At 37.5% G+C, this 22612-nt stretch overlaps 1 protein-coding gene across 1 annotated transcript; it reads right to left on the bottom strand.

The window, feature by feature from the left end:
* Nucleotides 1-268: 268 nt before the first annotated feature.
* Nucleotides 269-20237, bottom strand: jph2 (junctophilin 2). Its single transcript, XM_084098201.1, has 6 exons — nt 19442-20237; nt 12019-12838; nt 5400-5518; nt 3044-4140; nt 1979-2075; nt 269-1865 (listed from the first exon to the last, which is right to left on the bottom strand). The coding sequence occupies exons 1-5, from the start codon at nt 19818-19820 to the stop codon at nt 1995-1997; spliced, it is 2496 nt and encodes an 831-aa protein (XP_083954327.1). The 5' UTR covers nt 19821-20237; the 3' UTR covers nt 269-1865; nt 1979-1994.
* Between the last annotated feature and the right edge of the window lie 2375 nt (nt 20238-22612).

Genomic DNA, 22612 nt, shown 5'->3' on the forward strand with positions numbered 1-22612 from the left:
ATTCAGACCCTGTCAGGGGAGAATATGTCAAGCTGGTGGACAGGTGGAGTTTAAATATATATTCTTTGTTCCCACTTGCCGCTTCTTCAACAAGAGAAGATTCAGCATAATGTATTCTTTGTTCTTATTTGCCTCTTTTCATCGATAGACATTTTGTGGTATTGAGCTGACAGAAGGCAAACTGCAGATAATGATGAAAATGCAGTGTAAAAGAATGCTTCTAGAAACAACTTTCTAATGCTGACTCAAAAGTAAAGAGGTTGACATGTGCAGTTGAAAGAAATTTATTTGAATTGTGTGGTGAATTTTATTTTATTGTAAGTGCTGAAACACAAGACGCTAAGTGGAGAAGAGGAAAATTTCAAATAGAGAAAACCTCAAGTAATGAAAGGTATCATAACCATGCTGAATACTATTTCTTTAATTATTAGCTAAATGTAATGCATATGCAAGTCATGTTACAGAAACCATCTGATGAGCAACTTGTATTTTGTACAGCTTGAGCTACAATTCTCTTTGAGAATACAGCATTTATTCTAAACAAATACATTTTTTAAGGTTGCAAACAATTTAACTTTTAAGGTTGCAAACAGTGAAAAAAACTAAATGTAGTGAAAAGGGTTTTAAGTCAAAAGGGTTAAAACAATGGGTTAAAATCTGTATTTTGAGTCTCTAATTTGTAAATTCTGAATTAGGACTTGTGAATGAGTCAGATACAACTATTCTAGATATGACTATTTATAACACCCTTTTATTTAATCAATAAATAACGTTTTGGACAGTTAACACCGTATTTCCAATAAGACCTTTACAAATTTGAGGTAATATTTACTAGTATACAAGGGGTAAATTGAGAATGTCTAATACTGCATTAGATATAATAATGAAATGTGCATTTATCTGATAATGTACATAATTTAAAAATGTACAAAAACACTCAAATGTCCACACATGCATAAAAGACACTTTTGTTGCACAACCTGGTTTGGACATTCTCAAATCTCTTGCATACTGTTTTATGTCTAATACAGGCAGAAAAAAATGCTGAAGAACCATCACAAATTCACAGTACAACAGTTATAGGAAGCCACAACATTTCTTTTCTGGTTCCATTCAATAAATAGTGGTATTTTAATATTCTTGTTTAAAATCTCTCATGGCAACTTTTGGAGGCTCTCTCTCTATAGGGATGCTTCAGCTTAATAAAATAAACCTTTTATCTTCTTAGATCTCATTTTCATAATTAAACCGTTCTCATAACAACTTTTCATACCAATTGTATTTTTTTTTTTTTTTTTCAGCCATGTTATTCTTTGTCATGCAGGGGAGACTTTAAGACATTGAATGTGCATACAGCATCTGAGATTGTGATGCATGACACCACCTGGTGTTAAAGCATAAGTGCACTGGTGGATTTTGTTTGTTCTAGCCATTTAAAAGAAAAAAGAAAAACAGTATTGACCCATTTCGTAATGTCATAACTATTTGTTTATTCTCCAAAGATGAATATTACGTGCTAAATGACATATTCTGCTCTATAGGATATTTGACATGATTGTGAATGTGCTCAATGTAAATTAGCCCTTATTATAGATGATTCCAGCTGCCAGCTGCATTAGATTTCAACAAAACTGTTAAATGCAGCAGTACCTTTCACAAACAAAGCAAATGCTTTATTTTATAATGTTCAGGCACTGGGACACACCGATCATTTGCGAGCACTCGGTCCAACTGCAGATGGCAACCATCTGAGTAGCTCAGGAGGGCTGCTCTGAAACTGGATAACGCAACAACAGAGCCGTTAATGGAGCGCAGTGCATCCTCACAGCTCCTCACGGTAGTTTCTTTCACCTGGATGGTTTTGGCTAGAAAAAGGTGTAATAATACCCACAGTGTTTTTACAAGGAAAAAAAAACAGTTGCATTTAATAAATGCACTCAATATTTGCAGAATAGAGGTAGGATATGTAGCAGCTTACCTTAGGCTTTGTCATCTCAAGACAAGATGTGAACAAAAAGAATTGCCAAACCAATGTTCAGCAATATAACCATGCAGATCATAATCGTGTTTGGCCCCTAAGAAAAAAAAAAGAGTTCACACCCATTAGTGTCTGTTGTGTAAAGTATAATAATCAAATGATGGTGATCCAGGTGGCATTTATTTGTGGAATTGCTCAAAGGCCACTTTACAGCAGTTTAGCTCCAACTCTAAATAAACACACCTGAACCAGTAAATCAAGCCTTCAGAGTTGCTGGAAATTTCCAGGCAGGTATGTTGGAGCTAAACTCTGCAAGAAGGTGGCCCTCCAGGAGCAAGATTGGACACCGCTGTCTTAGAGCAGGAGTGTCCAGTCCTGCTCCTGTAGGGCAAGTGTGTTGGGGTAGGCTGGAGCTAAACTCTATACAGGACACTGGCCCTCCAGGAGCAGGACTGGACACTCCTGTTTAAGATGAACCATAGAAATAAAATCGCAAATTTTTCAGATGCAATGGGTAAAAGTCATTCTGCTTACAAATAATTTTTTCTATAGGAGAAGCTTGGTGTGGCGAATGCTTGGTGAGCCACAAGATGCTGCTGTGATGCAATGCAATACTGGGTTTCTGACAGACCACAAGGGGCTTTCTGAAGGTGAGAATTTGTTATTTTGATGGTTCAGCCTTGAATAGATATGCCTGATTGTGAAAAATGGACTGGGGCCAGGGCTAGATTTAAAGGAACACAATCTGTCTGTGTTTCAGAGCAGTGTGTTTCTCTACTCAAGAGCTGTTTAGAAGAATGAGCTTTCTCATTCCATGGCCCAATGGGAGGAGATCTGAAACTAAGATAGGCGGGCCACTGTACTCTAAATTGAGATTTCCTGATTAATGCAAGAAAACAGGCAAAGGTTATAAAAAGCAATTTTGCTGAATTTGTTTTTGTTATGTCTGGAAGCATGTCTGCAATCTTTGGGATGTCTAGTTGGATTCAAATATTCATTGAAAATACCAATTGAGACCTTACTTGTTATCACAAAGAATATCAAGGTTTGATTTGTTAGCCTTACCTCATCTAGTTCCAGAGACTCTTGTGTGGCTTCACTAGAGGCTTTCACAATAGACCTCTGCCTTGCCTCAATTTTGGCCTCGACCTTGGCAACTGGTTTAGCAACCGGCTTGACAACAGGTTCTTTAGGTTCTGGTTTAGGCACTGACTTGGGCTCAGGCTTTGGTGCAGCTTTTGGGGCAGGGCTTGGTTCTCGTTTCGGTGAAGGTTTAGGCTCAGGCTTGTTGGTTAATTTCTTCTCCTCCCTGACTTCTGTCCAAGACCTAGGCTTGATTTCTGTCATCGAAGCTGGGCGCTCTTGGGCAGCTTTTGGGGCAGGGCTTGGTTCTCGTTTCGGTGAAGGTTTAGGCTCAGGCTTGTTGGTTAATTTCTTCTCCTCCCTGACTTCTGTCCAAGACCTAGGCTTGATTTCTGTCATCGAAGCTGGGCGCTCATTTACAGGCTCCCTTGTTTCAGCTCTATGTTTGACTTCAGCTGCCTTTGGCTCTGGCGTGACTGCTTTAGAGGACAGCTTATGAGCAGGGTGAGGTGGTTCTTCTTCGTCAGTGTGGCGGACGGGGCTGGTTCTTACTGGCATTGCAGCAGGGACAGGTTCTGCTGCTTTTGACTCTGAGTCCATTTTCTGCAGGGCTTTGATTTCCAGGTCCGAACCCTGCTCTGTTTTGGCACTTTGGCGGCTAGGGGTACGGGATGGGGCCTTGCTGCTGGGAGCAGAATGCTCCTCAGGAGGGGCTGCTGGAGCGGGAGCAACAGCAGAAGTAGACGACGGGGTGGTGGGTCTACTGCTCGGCCTACTACCTGCTCGACTGCTGCCTCTGCTACCACTGCCTCGACTGACCTTGTCTCCATTCCAGTTGCCAGGGCTCAAGAGATTTGGATCTTCCTTGCTGGGTGTGTGAGGGACGATGACTGGAGTGGGTGAAGGGGTGCGTGCAGAGGTGGAGCTTGGTCTTGGACTGTCCATCTCATGCATGAAGGGGCTCTCTGGGGGTGTTGGTTGGGGATCCTCACCCAACAAGGGCTCGTGCATCCCAATGTCCGTGTTCTCATGACTCTCAGCAACCTCCTGCAGGGCCCGTTTTTTCAGATACTCAGGACCTGAGGGACACCATGTGATGCATGCATTATTACAATATAGGTCCAATAGATGATATTGATACTGGCTGATTATAATTTAACTCATTTTACACATACAATAATTATTGAATGATAGTTTTAAAGGTGCACTAATTAAATGCTTATGTTTTCCAGGCTTTTATTTATGTTCCTAAGCAACCAATACAATTAGGCTCTCTGCTGCGCCTACAAGTTGATGTTCTCTGGAAAATGGTGTTTGAGGTAAATTCATCTTAGGTTTATGTTTATTAACCTGTGATACCCATCTTGTGCAGAACAAAATACCTTTTCTAATCACTGATATGACCACTGTATATTTACACTTTAACAGTTGATATTTACAGATATTTATATTAAATTGAAAAAGAAATGGTCAAAAGATCAATTAATTTCTTGAGATATAAATGTTACCTTTATTTTTTCATTTTTTCAATCTTTCATTTTGCCATTCCTGACAATTGCTTGGTCTCAGATTCATGCTCAAAATATAGTATCATAAAGGAGTGGATGATAGAATAGACTGCATATTATAACTATTTTAGTTTTGATTAAAATTCTTACAAGTGCTGGCAGTTATGAGATAATTGGAAGTGCATGCTAATGTATTTGAGGGTATACTGGAGTCCATGTGCTGCCTCACTGTCTGTCTATCTCTGAATCTGTATCACATTATCACATTTCCTTTCAATCATTTCCACAAAAACGCAAAAGAGGCCTATACTGTATTTTAAACACCTAAACACAAGACCAGGGTCTTGAATAACATGTTCAGTTTCAGGCTAACAAAGGCCAAGAATGCAACCACTCAGGGACAGAATAGAAGAAAGATGAAATGTGATCGCTCTTCTTCAGCTTTGTCTAAAATTTTGGAGACAGACAGTGCCAAAATAAAACCATCAAGAGCTTAGCAGTGCCCTTCAAATGGACAGTTAGAAACACGGTGAGCTGATGAGGGGCTTTTGTCCCAGCAATCTAATCCTGTTTCAGACACTCAGAGATGTTTGCATGTGTTCTTTAGGGACTCAAAACATTATCAGCACCTAGACTGTTCTGTAATGGATGCTGCCGTACAGCGAATCTGACTTTGTCTGGATTAACAAGCATGCATGCTACATTTACTTCTCTGAGCTCACATCCGTTAATCAAACACACTGTCATTGGATCGGGAGGATCTTATCCAGCCTCCGCTCCTGTGGCCTCTGTTGATGTACATTTAGCAAACAATGAAATCTTCTACCTACCTGGTTGATGGAAGGAGGGAGAGAGCTCTCTGGCAACCACACGAGCTATACTAGACTCATTGTTAGCAGCGATAGCCGACTGTTCTGCGGCGTCACCTTTGCTTTTGGCATGGGCCGTTCTGTGAAGAGGGAAAAAGCATTCAGTCATTGGTATTAAATCAAATGCTGGGAAATCAAGTTAATGTTGTGGTCAAAAATGAGATTGGTGGGGGGAAATGGTGTGAAAACTTATATTTGCCCTTTAAAAGTTTATTATATAATGTGTTTACCAGGGTTGGGCACAATTCATAATTGAAGAATTGTGTTCCTTTCACTTCATGGGTGTGAATTTTAATTGAATTATCCACACTCCACAGGAAGTTGAAATGGAATGAAAGAAACTGAATTGCAATTCATAGAAATTCAACAATGGTAATGCATTCTGGGAAGTGTTCTTCCACCCTGCTCCCCAATAGTTCATTAAATATCATTTAAAAAATAATTTAATATAAGTTGATATTTATAATTGAATAAATATCTATTATGTAATAAATTACTTGTCTGTATAATGTTTATGTATACTTGTTTATGTACAGTATATTTGTACTGACAAACTTTTAGTAAGAAATTGCAGCTACATGAATTTCTTTTAAATATCAATTAAAGGCATTCTTCTCAGTTCTATTCTGAATGGTGCGCATCCTGCTTACATATTTGGCTGATGTTTTTAACCACTTGCAGTGTGTTTTTGAGATACATTTTTTGTAATCATTTTTTATGTTTTTGTTTTGTTTTTGTATCTTCTATTCCCTGTGAGCCAAAACCACAGTCTTGGCACTGTTGTTAACATGCGCTACCAGTTGAGCCATAAGGACTGAGCATTTCTATGGCTTCAATAAAACCAAAATAGACATTTATTAGGACTGTATGTTAACACCTGTCTACAACAGTGCATACATGTAATATGTTGTGGCAGTGTTTCAGAGGTGCACTATTAAAGGAAAACTTTTATTAATTTCTGCCATTAGATTAATATTTTCATGTGGCAAAGATACCATCTTCAGTTCTCATATAGTTGGACTAGTTGTTATGTTATGAGAGGAAAGGCATGTGACCTTTTTCCGTAATATTAGACGTGTATTTGTCTAATTTCAACCATATCTTGCTAGTAGAACTAGAGCAACCTAAGACATCCCGCCTCGTCTTTATTTAGAGAGATGGGTTAGCAGTTGTCTGCACTATAAAAAGTAACATTAACATCCCCTCAGCACTTAAGAATCCCATGCAGTACCCATCCCAGTCAGTGCATTAGAACAACAATAATACTGAAGAATGTTCCAGAGAACGCCCTACTGACCCAAGAGCTGCAAGTGTTTGGGTTGCTCTCCGTATGTTTGCCTTGAATACAAGAGGAAGAAGTGTGCTGGGGGGTCGTATGACGGGGGTTATTTATAGCAGAAGAGGGTGTCCTCTTCACCCATTGAGCCGAAACTAAAATAAATCACTCTTTTAACACCCTGCGCCTCACAGTGAGAGATGAGTACTGCTGTGATAGGACACGTTGCTTTAGAGAAGACCACCATTTATTCTTTACCGCATGCACTGATTACATTCTTGAAATAAATTATTCATGTGTTTTATTGGTGTTAGTCACATTAAGAATTACTGCACTGCAAAATTACAGTGCAGGCCACAAAACATTAGTTACAGCGTGATTTTACTTTTTTTTTCATATTTACAAATTTTTTCAAGCAGTTATGCAGAAAAAACAATGTTTTACACATTTATTATTTTTAACAACGCCTAAGTTTGCTTTTAAAGTATGTATAAGTGCTTTTGTAACATGTCTGTCTTTACGCATGCAGTAAAGATGGCAAACCTTCACTCTTAAACATTTTGTTAGTCACTTTGATTAGAAACTGCTTTGTAGTATTTACTCTGTGATATTTTCCATACTGTAATTTCATCCTGAATTCAAAATAGCCCTACCACTTAAAGACACTGTACTGAGGGTGGCTGTAAGTGGAACGTTTAGAAAAGTTCAGACCCTCCCATGTCATAGATATACATTTACAGTAATGTCCGCATTAAATTCTTGGCAGGTACTTTCATAAATTCTCTACTGTAACCAACTATTTCTTAATGCTGCCATGCATGTACAATATAAAAACCCTGATAAATTTAAAATAATGTTATAAAATCATGCTTTCAGCTATTGCAATGTATTGTTCTGCATTACTAGGTTAGTGGCTTGTTGACAGATCTGTGATAGATGCCATTTTCTGGAAAGATACTTTTAGAATGTGTGATGTTAGTAGGCTAATAATGAAACCCATTGACCGTAAATTCATTAACGTGCAAATCAAGTTCTACTTTAGTAATGCTTCTCATGTGGGAACTATTCCACTGTATATCTATCTTAGCAATTTACCATGTCACACCGCATTACAGGTCAGCATTCCAAATATATGATGTATGTATCAGAATACTACCAGCCTTGCATATGTTTTTAATCACATTTTGTACTTAGATCAAAAGTTTTTTGTGATGGTGTTGTCAGTTCAATGACTGATGTTAGAATCACTCTTGGTGGTGAATGATAGTAAGCTATGTGTAGCAGCAAAGTATTATCTGACATAAACTCTCTCTAATCTCTGAATTGTTTTTTCTTTAGATCCATCATGTTTGCCATCCTTATTTTATTTGCATAAATAAGAATATATTTCCTTAAAAATGCAGAAAAAGCTTAAAAAGCACTGAAAAGCATCATAGTCTATAATTATGCATCCGGGTATCATGTACTCTGATAATCATCAATAAAATGAGCTGCAGTGCCTGAGTTCAGGATCTAAGCAGGGTGTTGTACATCTATATACTGCCAGCCTTCTCACTCATTTGCAGGATAGGCAAAATTTATATCCCATGAAACGATCCGACACCATTGCTGACGCATTTTTTTATGTGATACCATCATCAAGAGCTCTTTTGTACTGGTTCCAAGATCAGCTCAAAAGAAAACAGGACTTTCAGGGTGTATATTGTATATTCATAATATTTATATATATATTAGATAATTAGATAATATACAATATTTTTATCTATATTTGTTAATTATATATATTTCCGGAGGAATGTGAGGGTGGTAGATTACATCAAGTTCGTCTGTGTGAGTGTCTAAGAAGCTGAGGATAGAAGAGGCTATCAGCTGTTGCATTCCCCCATGATTGTGATATAGCAACAGTGCCTGTCCTTTTTTAGGCAGGCCTCCTTTTCTGACACCAGACCCATGTGCGTCATTTACACCCAGTGCCGTGGCCTCCCGAGGAGTCTCGTCTTCCCTCTGCTGTTCTAAATACACTATGGTTAGAGCAAAAGGGCTAACCGGCACTTGGACCCCACTGAACAAACTCTACGGCCAATAGTTTTCCTTTCTGATCTCACCACACTGGCAGAGGGCAAGGAAGTCTGGTACAGATAGGACAGGGGGTTGCAGATATGGGATTAAAATAGTAAAAAAGGTAAAAAATAGAATTAAAAAAATAAAAAAATAATTTAATTTAATTTAATTTAACTTTACTTTATTTTATTTTATTTTATTTTATTTTATTTTATTTTATTTTATTTTATTTTATTTTATTTTATTTTATTTTATTTTATTTTATTTTATTTTATTTTATTTTATTTTATTTTATTTTATTTTATTTTATTTTATTTTATTTTATTTTATTTTATTTTATTTTATTTTATTTCTATTGTGGGCCATAAATCCTGAGTAAGATCCCACCTAGCATATACACTGTTAAAAAAATCTGTAGAAATTACAGTATTATTGGCAGCTACTTGCCAGTAACTTACTGTAGATTTAAATTGATGTTATTTACTGGCAACAGTTTGTTCAAAGTTAAATGAACATTAAACATTAACAAGTCTTTATCTTTACAGAATAAAACTAAAATAACAGCCTCATGCAAAGCATTCTGGGAACCAAAATCTGAAGGAAAAAAACGAAAAAAAGGTTGATGAAGATTTCTGGTTCCCAGAATGCTTTGCATTAGGTTGTTATTTTATAGTTTTATTCTGTAAAGACAAAGACTTGTTAATGTTTAATGTTCATTTAACTTTGAGCAAACTGTTGCCAGTAAATAACATCAATTTAAATCTACAGTAAGTTACTGGCAAGTAGCTGCCAATAATACTGTAATTTCTACAGATTTTTTTAACAGTGTACCATTGTTGCCTGATTCATTATAAAAAATGACCAAATAAGAAATACCTTGATTTTTTGTTGTTTTAACTTATTTTCATGCTTGTTTTGTTTTATATATATTATTTTAAGTCCCCTAGAGTGCCCCAGTCCCCTATTTGAGAACCACTGTAAATTATAGGTTACTGGGATTTTTTTTATATGCCAGCCATACACCATTCAGAAGTAGAATAAAAGTGTTTCTGTTTCTTCTTATCACACTTTGACCTGAATGACAACAGAAAAGTTCACTGTAGACAGTTGTGTGTTGGTTTTGATTTCCGGTTGTTCTCTGATTTGTCTAGTAAGGAGTCTGTTTGTCTCTTTCCAATAATGATCTATAAACAATGATCTGGCATTGTATGACTGCACACATGAAAAGTGGCATGGAGGTGTTTATTAACAATAGGCTCCTTATTTGAATAATCTTTACTTAAACATTACTTGAATGTTATTCTATGAAGGTAAAATGATGCCAAAAAGATTTGCATGCGCAGGGTAGGATTTATGAAAGTGTACATAAGATTGCAAGGCGTAAATTAAATCTGCATGCATAAGAGAAGCTTTGTAAATCCCCTTTCAAGTGTAAGAAAAAAACAATCAGATAAAATCAGTAAATCAAGAGTCAGTGAGAACCTTATTTGATTGGCTACTTGAAGACGATGGACCCGCCTTCCCCCTCACGCTTGCAAAACTCCAATGAGTGAGAGAATCGTGCCAAAACTGTAAGTGCAGCTAAAAGAAAGACGGAACAGTATATATCGGGTTATTTCAGGAACTTTTTGCCTATATGTACATTTAGACATTTGCAATAGTTAATTTTTTTTTTTTTTACACAAAGGTTGGTGGCTTTACGCCATCAATCTGTTTTGCAGTTCTTGATACTGTTGTTTTCGTTTGCAAATCGCTGTTCACAGGGTTGCAATGCTTTTAGCAGTATTTTGGCGGAAAAAACTGTAAAACGGAAGTCAGAAGATTACAGATCATATTTATTTTGCGTTAACATGAAGCTGCAGTTTTAAAATACATGAATTACACTTACCAAAAAAAACCAGTAAAATGCTGCAAAAATGTTTTTCAAACACCTGAAGTTGATTTACACTTTTACAAATCCTCTCTTGGGCATGCAAATTTACTTTAGACTTGCATTCTTATGTACACTTTCACAAATCTTACCCATGCGCATGCAGATCATTTTGGGATCATTTTACCTTCATATATTCTGGCAGATATGAATGTTTTGCTTATGTATAAGGAATGAGAACAATGAAGTCTTGTTTTTTGTTCCTAAAATGTGGGCTTTGATTGACTGCTTTTCTTGTCATTGTGTGCATTCTGGTTTAAGTCTGCTGTCAGGTTGTCATCTTTAATAATGCATGAATTCATTTTTATGGGATGAGCATCAACAGTATGCACTTGATGATGACTGAGAACCTAGGGCTGTTTGTCTTTGGTTTGTGCATCTCCTTACAAGGAGGGAAGATTTTATCAAAGCCGCTGCACCTGAATTTGGCCTGCTGTTTATAACCGTTAGCATCTGATAAACTGCAGATGCTGTCAGGACTGTGTGTAAATCTAAATATTTTACCCTGGAGGGAAGCTGTATTATTAGTGTCAGTGCTTTAGACTCCTCTTTATCATGTCTGGAGTTAGGCCTAGCCACCAAGACGCCACGAATAGAAAAGAAGCTTGGAGAATGTGGCCTGCTTTGAGACTGTTTGTTTCTGCATTTGGACAGACTGTCTGGAAACCAACACCAAGGTGGTATCAGGATGTTTTTTGTTCTCCCACAAAGCACATCCTCTGGCTGGCAACTCTGTGTAAGTGTTGACATATTAGTTATCTATCAATTCATTGGGGGAAAATATATATTTTTAATATATATATTTTTTATATTTGTATAATTATATATTAGTTATATAATATACACTGCCTGTCAAAAGTTTGTAACAATACATTTTTTTTAAATGTTTTTGAAAGAAGTTTTTAATGCTCGCTATAGCTGGGTCTTTATAATCATAATCATAAATACAGTAAAAAAAAACAAAAAACAGTACTATTGTTTTTATTATTACAATTTAAAAGAACCTTTTCATTTTAATATATTTTCAAATAGAATTTTATTCCTGAATTCTCAGCATCATTACTCTAGTCTTCAGTGTTGCGTGATCCTTCAGAAATCATTCTATTACTTATAATATTATTATAATTTTTTCTATATTTTTACTATTATTTTATTTTTATACTGTCTTGATCATTTACTGTACATTATCCCGTATATATATATATTATATGTATCAAGGAGGATATATAATATGTATAAAACAATATTGTATGCATTCAATTTCAATTATAGGCCTACACCCAAACAAAAACCGCAACCGTTCAATGATTTACCTTGAGTTGGCGATTTCGGCCTTCTGTTTTGCTATGGCAGCTGCCCTATGGGCTCCCTCCACACTTCGCTCCACTTTCTGCTTAATCTTAGTGCCCTTCAGCTGAATCACCTTCTTCTTAGCAGACTTCACCAGCAGGTTGTTAACATACTTGCCTTCTTCTTTTCCACCCTCAACGAAAGTGGTGCACCCATAACCGTGACGTTGGTTGTTCAGCCATTCGCCCTCATATTTAAGCCCACTAGAACGTTCACTGATCCCATAACCTGACCGCTTGTCGTTTTTCCACTCTCCCATGTAGACTTCAGTGGTGGTGGCGTCAATGTCCGACTCCACAGGGGGAAACTCTTGACCTTCACCTTCCCCTTCGCTCTCACCCAGGCTGATGGTGGAGTTGGCATCGCTGGCGGCGGAGCTAAGAGCTGACTCACTCCGCAAAAAGCTGATCTTGCTCTTCTGGCTAGAGAGGGATGTGCGGGAGTCAGACTTCTTCAACTTGCCAAGAAGTGAGCCACGGCGGAAGAGGCTTCTCTTCTTGGGCTTGACCGCATCTGGGTCCACTTGCAGGGTGAGGGCGAAGCCACCACGAGATGGGCCCAGAGGCATGGGCGCGTTGACCATGGTCTCCTGGCCGGATGCGTTGGTGGCGGTGATGACCGGGACGTCCTGCTGCAGGAGCGTCCCATTGCTGTGTTCACTGCGCAGGGAGCTCAGAGAGTTCCGCAGAGGAGAACGCACCACTGCTGCCATGCCGTAGGGAACGCTCTGACGCACCCCATAGCCGTGCCGCATGCCACCAGTGAACTGGCCCTGGAAGGTACCTGTATTGCCAAAGACATTAATCAGGAAACGTTAAAAATATAGTTCACCCAAAAATGAAAATTCTGTCATGTCATTCCAAACCTGTATGACTTATTTTTGTCAGTGGAACACAAAAGAAAATATTTTGAAAACTGTCTGTTTTTCTTTTGTCCATATAAAAATGACATTTCAAAGTTGTAAATAAAAAGATTATTGGAGAACATTTTACAAGAAATGCTATTTTAGTCTTTCTACTTCAAAATTTAAATTTAATTCAACGTGTTAAGACGCGTTCACACCTATGACCAGTGTTGGGTGTAATTACTAAATAATCGTATTACTGTAATTTAATTACTTTTCCCTTGAAAAAGTAAAGTAAGGGTTTACAATAATTTTTATGTCATTTAATTACAGTTACTTCTTATGTAATTGCATTAAATACTATATAGACTATAACAAATCTCTATAAAACAATAGTGGATTTAGCATAAAAATGTAATATCTTTTGTTAAAGTGTATGTTTTTAATGTAACCTTCTCCCTTTACACACTTTGGTCAATTCAAGAATAATTTATGCAGTTGTATATTGTTTATTTGAAATATTAAAAGTAAAAGTTTTGTATCTATCCTTTTATTGTTCAACTGGTTGAGGTTGATGTGCGATTTAGGAAGTAATTAGTTGTAAGTAATCCAATACTTTTTAGAGGGAGTAATTAGTACAGAAATCGAATCACACTGTTCAAGATGTAATTAGTAGCTAGTAATTAATTACTTTTCTAGAGTACCCAACACTGCCTATATGTTACGTTTCAGTCCAATGATGATGGAGATTCAAATAGAAGTATCTTTATTAACACAAAGTAAACTCAGGTAATCCACAATGATGCAAGACAGCATGCAAGCTTAAACACACAAACAATACCAGACAACGAACTGAATGCAAGGAGGAACTTAAATACACAGAGATAATGAACTGAATACAGACAGGTGTGCTCGTTAAATGAATGTCCATGACAAATGATTAGTGGCGGGAAACTGAAACAAAGGAAACAGGTAACAGAAGAGAAACAAACTTAAAGTCCATGAAAATGAAACTAAAGGTAAACTGAACATAATGGTGACAGAACGCCCCCCACCGGAAAGGCGTGGCTTTGAGCCGTAACAGATGGACAGATGGGTAGGGAGGGTGGGGGCTCTGGAGGTGGACGAGGGGCTGGCGAAGAACCAGACCGAGAGATCTGGAGACACGAGTGAAGCTGAGGCGATGACAGAACCGGACAACACTGTAGGATCAGGCGGAGCAGCAGCGAAGAGCCAATGAGGTCGAGCCAGGGTACTAGTGGACTGAGGCGACTCCCATGCGACCGAGGACCAACGTGGATCCGGAGGGAAGGCAGAGCCTGATGGAGCCGAAGGGGTGGAGGGATGAAGCACAAGAGTCCCGGAAGCCCGCATAGGCAGACCAAGGTGGAGCCAAGGGACGAGGGTGCTCGGTGGAGCCAAGAGGGTGAGGAGTCAAGGTGGAGCCGACAGGTCGCTGGGCCCAGGTGGAGTTATGGGTATGGTGGCCCAGCAGATCCAATACGGACAAAACTTGAAGGGTAAATGCAATGGTGGAGTCGAGGGACTGGAGGGCGCCAGTGAAGGTGGGGCCAAGAGACCAGCTAGCCTGGGCAGAGGAAGTGGGAGAGGGAGGCAGGGTGGGTGTATTATCCACAACAATGAAGTCTTTAAGCTGGGCAAGACCAGTGGCGATGAAGTTTTAGAGCTCGGCAGAACCAGTGGAGAAACTGTCTTAGAGCTGAACAGGAACAGCGGCGATGAAGGCTTTGTACTGGGCGGAATCAGCAGAGGAAGGCTGTCTTCGGCTCATATGCAGAAGTCGCCACACAAACCTGGTCAGACTGGGTGGCGACATTCGGCTCCGGGAAGGACGTGACTTCAAGCTCTGGCTCCGTTGCAGGCATTGGCATTAGCTCAGGGTCCGTGGTGGGCGTCAGCACGTTCTACAGTTCTGCAGTGGGCTCAGGCTCCTTTCCTTTTGTGGGAGAGTGCTCACGCTCTGCAGTGGTCGACAACACATCCATCAGCTGCAGGTATGCACACTGCAGACAACGGAGGATCGCCTCTTTCCAGGTTCCTTTTCCCATGTCTGGTAAGTCAACGGGGCTGTAAAAGTTTGCCCCATCCAATAAAGAGACTTTATGGTCTTGTTATCTAAGTTGGATCTTGCAGTCAGTTGACTAAAGCAGGCAGAGTAAGAGTAAGAGTCCAAGAGAGATTCTTACTGGCTAAGTTGGTGAGTGTTGCTGCAAAATCCATTTTCTTCTCAATTTGGTGGTTCGGTATTCTGTCATGTTACAGTCCAATGATGATGAAGAAGATTCAGATAGAAGTATTTTTATTTAAACACAAAGTAAACAATGATGTGAGACCGTGTGCAAGCACAAACAATACCAGACAACGAACTGAATGCAAGGAGGAACTTAAATACACAGAGATAACGAACTGAATACTGACAGGTGTGCTCGTTAAATGAATGTTCATGGCTGAATCCGAAATCGCCCCTAAACACTCAATCTCTATTCCCTATATTAGTCCACTAATACAGTTTACTTGAAGGACTGAATGAAAACGAGGGAGCGAATTCAGACGGTCGTTGAGTGTACATTGGCTGTACACTCGTTATTGCAGTGAAATGTGGGATTGAATGAGTGCACTCGATAACAACCACTATGGTTTTGGACACCACTACAAGTGGATGTCCCCTCGAATAATGCCCTATTTGAGGGTATAGGGGACGATTTCGGATTCAGCCCATGACAACTGATTACTGGCAGGAACAGAAAACAGGTAACAGAAGAGAAACAAACTAAAAGTCCATGAAAATGAAAATAAAGCTAAACCGAACATAATGTTGCCACTATAACAATAAGTAGATTAGCATCCACACCAAGGGACGATAATGTTAATTTTTTTTAAGAGTGCACTGCATTTATTCCATCTGCTTTTAAATGCTTGTGTTCTTTAAAGTCAGGTGGATTTTGATTGGTTGTCAATGTTTTATTGTTTATCATCTGAAAAAATAAAACGATCTGAAAGTGATTCCAATGATATTGTTCTTCTTTGCCGTTATAGTTGCAGTGTGGACTTCTCTATTCTGATGGAATTAGAAAGATCATTAAAACTTTATAGTTAGTCTTACAGCTATCGTCTTTGGTGAGAACGGGCCTTTACCGTTTCTTTAATTATCTTGGAAATTTACAAGCAATTTGTGAGTGAAAACGGTTTCAAAGTAATTTTTTTCTTGTGAGTAGCAGTTAAAGTCAGTGGTCTCCAATGTTGTTTTGGACTCCACTGACATTCTTCAATACATAATCTTTTGTGTTCCACAGAATTAAGAAAGTCATACAGGACATAAGTGAGTAAATGATGACAGAATTATCATCCCTTTAACTAAACTCCAGATTGTGTTACAACACTGCATTGTATTCAAATTCAGGCTACCCGTAAGCTCATTGTCACTTCAGGCATGAGAGACAATGGTATTTGGAGCGGTACAACTGCTAGCGTGCTGTGTCTTTCATAACTACCTCTGGGGTAATAAACCACGTGTGGTTATTTATGTCATGGGGCTTGTGGGTCTAGTCCTGTCATGCAACACATGTCTGAGATCCATCAGTCCACAGGGATTGGTAAGGCTTTTTATTGTGCCTTTATTCAAACAGTGCTGAACTAGCACTTAACATTACTAATGGTGATGATGACTCAGCTACCAGGTCAATAGATACAGTATATAGGAAAACACACTAGACACACTCTTAAAACAGATTGTATATGGACATTTAGCCAAACTTTGAAATCTATGAATTTTAATTCAATTTTAGTGGATAAGTCAGTTTTCTACAGGTATTTTTCATCACAGTAACTATAAACATATTTCACTAATCACTAATGTGTGATGAACCCAAAGTGTTCACTTGTATTGTTGAACAGTGTATTTTTGTTATATTATAACATATATTATATAATAAATAATGTATAATCTTATATTATATATCCTAATGTTATTTTTGTTTAATGTTTTATTTGAATAATGTCCATGTGCTGCTTGGTTTGATATTTAGCTATTTAATACAGTGACATCCATACAATCTTAAGTGTGGCTTAAGCATCCAAATACTTTTCACAGTCACTACTGTATATGCACATGGAAATCTAAATCTATAATGTCAAAACTGCTGATTAGCCCCAAACATAACACTATGGTGTTGTTGAAACTGACACTTAATTTACATAAGACTTAAAGGATTTTAAGGATTTAAAAGAAGGGAAAGTCAGTCGACGTAACAGCCTAATGTGGCTCAACAAAAGAAAAACAACTTGGCCACTAGTGAATGAGCCTTTTTATTTGTACTCAAACCACACGTCTAGAAAGAACAGGATTTGTGACACTAATTTGTAACCACCCTCCATTCTGCAACTGGCAAATGTTTCTTAGCAATAGGCATTTACCCAAAAGGCCATCTGTGGCAACACCAGGGTTCCATCAGTGTAAGCCTCATGTTTATACTACTAACATGTATTCAGTAAATGACTGTTCATCTGAATGTAATAAAGATTTACTTTTTAGAGGTATATTCATATGAATCTTTTAGCAATGTAAAACGATCAGTGTTGGGGAAAGTTACTTTTAAATGCAATGCATTACAATACCGCATTACTCTCTTAAAAAAGTAGCCTAACTAATTGCATTACTTAGTCACTTTTTATGGAAAGTAATACAGTACATTACTTTTGTGTTACTTTTTCTCACCTGGGCTGGGCTTGCTTGTTTGTTTTTAATGTAAATGTACAGGCCCTTTCACACCAAAAGTTAAATGAATAAGCCTCAGGCAGAAGGAAACGCAAATGAACTGTGCTGCAATTCTGTATTGCAGAAGATAGGACAAAGTAGAAGAAAGTTTGACACTCTTACTTAAGCAATAAAAACAACAGCAACAACAACAAAAAGAAACACAAACGTGATGTTTATCTGAAGTCATTTTTGCTTATTAGTATGGTTGAATTGGATCATCGAAGGTCAGCAGCAAAACATAATAAAGTGAGATTAAATTCATAAAGTAGGCTAGGCCTATATTTGTGATATTTAGCATATTTAATTATTCCAGGTTTGTGAGTTTGCATTTCCTGTTTTTATTCATTTTGAGGAATACTAAATCTTTTTTTTTTTTTTTTTTGAGCAAGTGAGATGAGTAAATGCATGCTCACATTCACAACTACAGTAACCAGCACCTGCACTTCTGATTTCTCTCAACATGGGGACAGGAGAGCTGTCAGTCAATAAATATGAAAACAAAGCAGCTTGTGTTACTCATCTAAAAAAAGAAACTCAGATATTTTTTTGTAAATTTAAAAGTAATGTGTTAGGCTACTTTACTAGTTACTTGAAAAAAGTAGGCCTATTGTATAGAAATTACAGTATTGTATAGGCTAGCCTATACTGGATGTGAATTTTCTTCACACAGTGATATGATATTTTTAAATATAAGTTTTATTCATTATTTGAATCAAAAGTTAAGACATTTTATACAAAATTGAAATGCAAAATAACCATTTCCAAGATGACTTCTAGATGTTTCAAGCTAAATTAAACGTGTAAACTAACATGGTAATGTGACAAGCATAGTGAAGTTATGTGTAGCAAAGGCTACTGTGAAACGCTTACCGTAGGCAACAATACAGTTTAACTTAGCTACTATTTAAAAACTAGATGAGTAAAGTTCATAAACGTACTTGGAAGTTGACTTGAGAAAGCTAGACCAGAAGGTTTTAATTTTAATCAGATATTATTCACTAAATTGTGCATTATTCCATCCATTCCACTAGCTAGGCTACTTTTTAGCGTGCGGCAACACATCGCGACCAGTGTACTGGAACAAACGATTCATATGATTCGATTTTTAGCGAATCAAAACCATATAGGCTTCAGCGCCACCAGGTTCATTTGATTCTCGAACGGTTTGAACCTGAGCCGGTTCCTTTTTGGGGGCATCAAAACCACTGAATTCATTTCATTTTAATGGAATAGCCTATATTACCACATTTCTGTTAGTTTAGTATTTTTGTTCATAGTTAGCAGGCTAATTATTGTATTAGCCAACATTTAGCCTATTTCTGATTTGTAATATGTGTTTTACTAAATTCTGAAATTATCCTCTGTTCTAATTTAGCACAAACATAAGGACAGTAAATACAAATAAGAACAGCATTTTTTCCCTTTAAGGATTTTAAGTAGGCTACACTGTAAAGAAAAAAGAGTTGCTGCTTTAACAGTCAACTGGATGTTTAAGTCATCTCAACTTAAATTTCATGACTTAAAAAACGAGTTGCGTCTTGTTTGACTTATTTCGATGAGTTAAAGCAATGTAAAATCATAACTTATTGATCATATCATGTTTTACAGTGTACTCGTTTTAAGAACTCAATTCCAGTCGGAATTGGAAACCGACTCTTGAACTCCTCACCCCCGGTAGGCATTGCGTTACATACTAACCCTGGTCTTAAAATGTCAGCTCACAGTATGCAGTTTGCACTCACAAAAGTACATTCTCCGACCTTACCGCCATCCGCATAGGTCTCCGTGCCATAACCATCCTGCAGTCCGTTATTCCAAGTGCCCTCGTATCTGGCACCGCTGCCCTGACTGATGCGCGTCCCGTATCTGCCTTTGAATCCGTGCGTCCACTCTCCCTTGTAGATCCAGTGTCCTTTAGTCTCCACACCTAGACCATGACGCTTCCCCTGGGACCAATACCCCTCGAATGTGTTTCCACTCGGCCAGGTGTAGACTCCCACCACCTCGAACCCGTAATTCCAGGAACCGGAGAACTCTCCTTGTCCTTTCGGTCCGGTACAGATCCCGTGCCCGTGCGCTTTACCTCCCTCCCAGCCTCCACAATAAGCTCCGCCATCATCGAACTCAAAGCGACCTCCGCTCATCACTCTCAATGCAATTACTTCTAACTTTTGAAACTTTCAGATATGACTGAAAAATCAACAACAACGAACGACTTAATCTCTATCAGGCGCTGTTAAATCCATCTGTCAAATTCCATAGATGCGTAAAATGGAGAGAAGATCTTTTCCTGGTGCTGAACTTGTAGAATCGTCGTATAGGCTCATCATTTGTTGATAGGTAGGCTATATCCTTAAAATAAACGTCCTAAAGCTTGAAGTTGAAATGACTTGGGAGAGGGAGGATTGGTTTTGTTTGTTTGTTTTTAATTTTTTTTTGTTACATGATATTGTTTGAGTTTATCTATTTAATCGAATTGAGAGCCAGTGGTCTTTCATGGCTTTCAACCCCTCTCCCCTCTCCCTGCCTCCCCTCTTTGCACTTGGTGCTGCTGGAAATGTGTTTGCTGTCCCAACAAGGCTACCAGATCCCAACACAGTTCCAAAAATACAGGCCAATCGGCCCTCAGCACCCAGGCACTTTTAAAAGCGCTGCCAGATCACTTGCAGAATAGGGTTTGGGCGCAATGTCCATATCAGGGGTCGGTGGAGTCTGTGTCTGTTATTTTAAGTGTTTATTTTTTAGTTTCAATACTAGAAACTGTTAATGCAGAAGCATCCTTTTTCTTTTTTGTTATACAGGGCACACTGCTTACACACTTTTTTAGAGTAATAAAGACAAAACATAAAAGGGAAAAGTGAGTACACCTCATACAGTAAACAGATCATCCTAAGCAGTCACTGGGTCAAGATTTGACCTTTTGTGTTTTGCAGAGTTTAACTGAGTAACATCAGTCTAACAGTGCAATAAAAATGACAAATATTATATTGCATCTAAAATGATTTCTGTTGAATTTTATATTGGAATTATGATTATTTATTTATTTGTTTGTTTGTTTATTTATTTATAAGATCTTTATTTTATTCTCCTCTGTTTTATTTTCATTTTCTTTGTTTACTTAACCTTACATTTTTAACTTTAAAAAAATTCTAGCACTTGTTTTGTACTTATGAAATATCATATCCTACATGTTAACAAGCATGTAAATTAAAGCTTTGTTGACTCTGATTTGATAAATAAATAAGCAAATGTCTATAGACACTGATGTTGTTTTTAAAATATTTTAAACTGAAGATTTATTTATTTATTATTTATTTATAATATTTACTAATTATTTTTTTACTTTTATTTTAGTCTCATTTTTCTTCTTTTCATTTTCTTCTTTGTTTACTTTACTGTATATTTTTTCATTTTGTCTGTTTCCTAACACTTTTTATACTTATGAAATATTATAGCCATGTTAACAAAAATGTTTTAAATGAAAGCTTAATTGACTGACTCTATAAATAAATAACCAAAAGTCTATAGACACTGGTATTGTTTAACAGTATAGTTTCAAGCTGAAGTTTAAAAATATATGTATTTTCTCTACGGTAAAATGATATGTCAGTCTTTGTCTTAGTCGAGTGATTGTTGAACAGAGTCCAGCTTGCACTCATTATCCATGCTGATAATGCTGACAGAGAAACTGAATGAGCTCCACTTGATTTCACAGAAGAGATTTAACATGCGTGGAGGGAAACCGCGCCATCTGCTGGTTTATATTTAGTATTGCAGTTGGCAGATGTAATTACAGAAATAATCATTCTTACTCAATCTTTATTTTTTTGTGATTCTTTATTTATGAAACATTTTGTGCGTATAACTATTTACAACAAAGCCAGATCCGCCCATAACCATAAGTACCACACATAAACATGACAAGAACTTAAAATAACATTTTGACCAAAACAATATAGGATCTCAAAGTCTCAGTAAGGTCCAACCAAAATTGTATTGTCTTTCTAGTGGCGCCATGCACTTTAGCTGTTGTACACTCCAAAAGGGCCTCAATCTTTATTTAACTAGGGTGACCATACGTCCTGTTTAACCAGGACATGTCTGGCCAGGCTTTTGAGATCGCCCAAAATGCCCGGGATTCGGCTTTTGCTTTCTACAGTCACCATTCATTATGTTTACATTATTACATTATTTGACACTGACACATACGTGCCAGCTTTGCAGGTCATGCATTCTGCTTCACACGGATCCCGATCAAGACGAAAACACAGGAATTTTCTTAGCAATGCTAAAACGCACATCAACCGATCACTTGTTTAACGTTCATGTAAACACTACATTCAGATTCACCAATCGGAATTAATTCAGTCCTACTGAATCAAAAGGTGTGCATGTAAACAAAATGAATATGGCGACGAGAAAGCAAAAGCCGTATCCTGGATATTTTGGGCGATCTCGAAATCCTGGCCGGACATGTCCTGGAATATGGTCACCCTAATTTAACAGAACACACCACATCGTTTGAGACCAATATTTCACAGTCAGTTTATTTTGCATTTTTAAAAACATGTGTTGTATCCTATTATTAGGCTAGTAGTTATTAACAAAAAAAAAAAAAAAAAAAACCTTAAAATGCCATTCATACAGAAAGTTACTTGAACACACCTCTTCTATGATGGGCATGTTTCATTTTTTTCATTATTTGTTATTATCTAAAGTAAAATAGGCTAATGTTTAGACGGTTCACCATTCAGGGATCATATTGTAATAAAGACAAAAAAAAATTTAAAAATATTTCAATGTTGTTCAAATCAGTGTTGTGTAACCAATATGCAATTACATCACAGAGAAGACCCCTGCATACCCTCATGACTGTGTCGTGACTTTTTAAAATATAATAATAAATGTGTATAATAATAATATTATACACATTATT

The sequence above is a fragment of the Abramis brama genome (assembly GCF_963993115.1).
Source record: "Abramis brama genome assembly, chromosome: 22".
Lineage (NCBI taxonomy): Eukaryota > Metazoa > Chordata > Actinopteri > Cypriniformes > Leuciscidae > Abramis > Abramis brama.

Bases quoted from the DNA above. Each gene is read 5' to 3' on its own strand.
- jph2 (XM_084098201.1), bottom strand. From the start codon at position 19,820: ATGAGCGGAGGTCGCTTTGAGTTCGATGATGGCGGAGCTTATTGTGGA. The intron at 12,839-19,441 runs GTAAGGTCGGAG...TTGGCAATACAG, and splicing joins GGAGACCTATGCGGATGGCG to GTACCTTCCAGGGCCAGTTC. The intron at 5,519-12,018 runs GTAAATCATTGA...CCCTCTTCACAG, and splicing joins GCCGAAATCGCCAACTCAAG to AACGGCCCATGCCAAAAGCA.